Source organism: Henckelia pumila, chromosome 2 (assembly GCF_033568475.1).
Source record: "Henckelia pumila isolate YLH828 chromosome 2, ASM3356847v2, whole genome shotgun sequence".
NCBI lineage: Eukaryota > Viridiplantae > Streptophyta > Magnoliopsida > Lamiales > Gesneriaceae > Henckelia > Henckelia pumila.
In genome coordinates this window covers 100455257-100457981 of record NC_133121.1, presented here as the reverse complement: position 1 = coordinate 100457981, position 2725 = coordinate 100455257, and the positions used below count along the sequence as shown (strand labels likewise).

Here is a 2725-nt window from a genome sequence, read left to right as displayed (position 1 = left end):
ATACAGTGACTATAAGATGTGTTTCATGATAGACATCTCCATGTTCTACCACATCTTACATACACTATAATATATTCAAGGTCTTTATCAAAACAACAATAGTATATCACAATATAACAATATGAAGAAAGATAAAGTCATTGCCATTAATAAAGTGTAAATTATATTAAACAAAAGATTGTTTATACAAAGAGTCATCAAAGCCCTTAGCCACAAGTTGGCTCACCGGGCACCCACTCTTTCAAGTGGGATGGTCCACAAATTTTTTCTCATCTCATATATTTCTTTCATTTTTTTAACCCAATATCATCTCATGGTCCGGTATGACATTATATGAGTCTTGATGAAAAATCTCTTCCAACCCATGGCATTAGTGAAAGATAAGTAGAAATTCAAAAGGACAATTAAGAGATTCTATAGTAATAAACACAATAATCTCACAAAATTAAAAACATACAAAACAACATATTATTTATATCTATGTTCATAGTGGTTTATTTATTTATTTAGATAATGTTGGGATTAATTATGCATGTTAGTACAGTAGTACCTTTAATTTTGTTTAATTTTAGTAGCCAAGTAAATTAAAACCATGATTCAAAATTAAATCAAACAAATATTTATTTTAATAAAAAAAATATTATTTTCAATTATACTGGCGTAAATATTGATAATTAATATTTAAAACAATTTAAAAATCTACAAGTTTCTAATTCCATATGGCTTTCACAAAATCGCTCTATAAATACCTTTTATCAAACGCGTTAATAAATTAGCTATATATATAGCTAGCCTGCTCTACATATATCTATCTATATATATATATATATATATATATATATATATATATATATATATATATATATATAAGCGCGCCCCTTCCATCAAGATGGCGGCGGAAGGTTCCCCCTCCGCCGTGTCTCCTCCTCCGGCGGTGGTGAATCTAAGCCCGTGCGCGGCCTGCAAGATCCTCCGCCGCAGATGCCGTGACAACAAATGTATCCTGGCGCCTTATTTTCCACCCACGGAACCACTCAAATTCGCCATCGCGCATCGCGTTTTCGGTGCCAGCAACATAATCAAGATGTTGAAGGTAGTACTGATCGATCATGATTTGCTTCAACATGAAATGTTTATATATATATATATTTGCAGTACATATATATATTCTCCCTATATATGCCTGCTGCATGTGTGTGTATAACTATATATATATAAATTAATAGATTATATATCATCATTATTATTTGATGATAAAGAAATGAGAAATGTTACGTGTACACGTACATTGAGTTACACATTGGGTTACACAATGCACATGAAATAACAAAATTATTCTTCTATTTTATTTAAAAAATTATTTCCAAAATAAATTAAGGATATTTATGTAATTTCAAGTGCAATGTGTAACCTAACGTGTAACCTCCCGTGTACATATAGCATCACCAGAAAGAAATTAAAGAACGGTACTCCTCCAACATTAAATGCGCTGATTATGATGTTAGGCAAATTATTAGACTTTTCAATATAATCTGGAAACCCCCTCCATGTCATTTTCATGCATATTATATTTGACTTACAATATATTATTAATCATAATATATATATAATTAATTTTAAGCTTTGTTTTTTGCAGGGACTTCCCGATGATTGCAGAGAAGATGCAGTAAACAGCATGGTGTATGAAGCTAATGCAAGGCTAAGGGATCCGGTTTACGGCTGCACCGGCGCGATTTATCAGCTTCAACACCAAATCACTGAGCTACAAGCTGAGCTAGCCAAGGCTCAGGTGCAGAATATATTCATGCAAACCCAAACTTCAAGTTTACTTTTCAAAGATCACAATGGAAATGATCAAGAAATGTTGCCGCAATCCATGCCGTTATTTTACGAGGATTCGACGTTGGCTGAGAATAATATTGCTTCCGGTGTTAATGCTTGGGACTTTAACCCCTTTGGGAATGAATGATTAATTATTATATAATATAAGTAAGTCCAAACGATTTCATGGCTTTCTTTTTTTTTTTTTTTTTAAATTCTTAATTGGATTTTAAATCTCGATGAATTTCTAGTCATGTTTTTGTCGATCCCCACCAAGAAGAATAACAATGACATGCAAAAGTCATTTAAGGCATGAGACAGAAAGGTGCAAAGTATTTAATTTTAGGGCAAACTGGATTTTTGTCTCTCTCTCTCTTTATCTATTTGCGGTTGTGGTATATATATATGCTATGTTATCAAATGTCAGCGTTAAGCATTTATCTTTAATTATTTTATATTTTTTTGTTTTTTTTTTTTTTGGTAATTTTAGTCATTATTTGGCGTGTCATTATTGTGGCAGCATGTGGGGCTCATATGACACAAACATGATGATGACGTGAGCACTGTCACATCAGAACTCTTAATGAAAAAAATATTAAAATTGCAAAAAAAAATAAAAAAAATTCAAAGATATATGACTGAAACTGAAATTTGACGATACAAAAAGACTAAAATTGCAAAGACATAAATATATAAGACCAAAAATGTAGTTTTTCCATCTTTATTCCAAAACGTGGATGAATAAAACAATTGTATTGTTCAATTAAATACATTTTCTAAATAGATATATATAAAATAAATATTGGTTCCTTAGAACTTATGAATATATTCACAACGGTTGGAATCCAATAAAGTTGTGTTTGGATTTATAAAATCGATTTGGAGGGGCATATCTCGGGTGTAT

General features: G+C 31.2%; 1 protein-coding gene across 1 annotated transcript; it reads left to right on the top strand.

Moving 5' to 3' along the window:
- The first annotated feature begins 889 nt into the window (after window positions 1–889).
- LOC140878020 (LOB domain-containing protein 1-like) lies at window positions 890–1969 on the top strand. Its single transcript, XM_073281624.1, has 2 exons — window positions 890–1093; window positions 1637–1969. Exons 1-2 carry the CDS (start codon window positions 890–892, stop codon window positions 1967–1969), a joined length of 537 nt encoding a protein of 178 aa, XP_073137725.1.
- The last annotated feature ends 756 nt before the right edge of the window (window positions 1970–2725 follow it).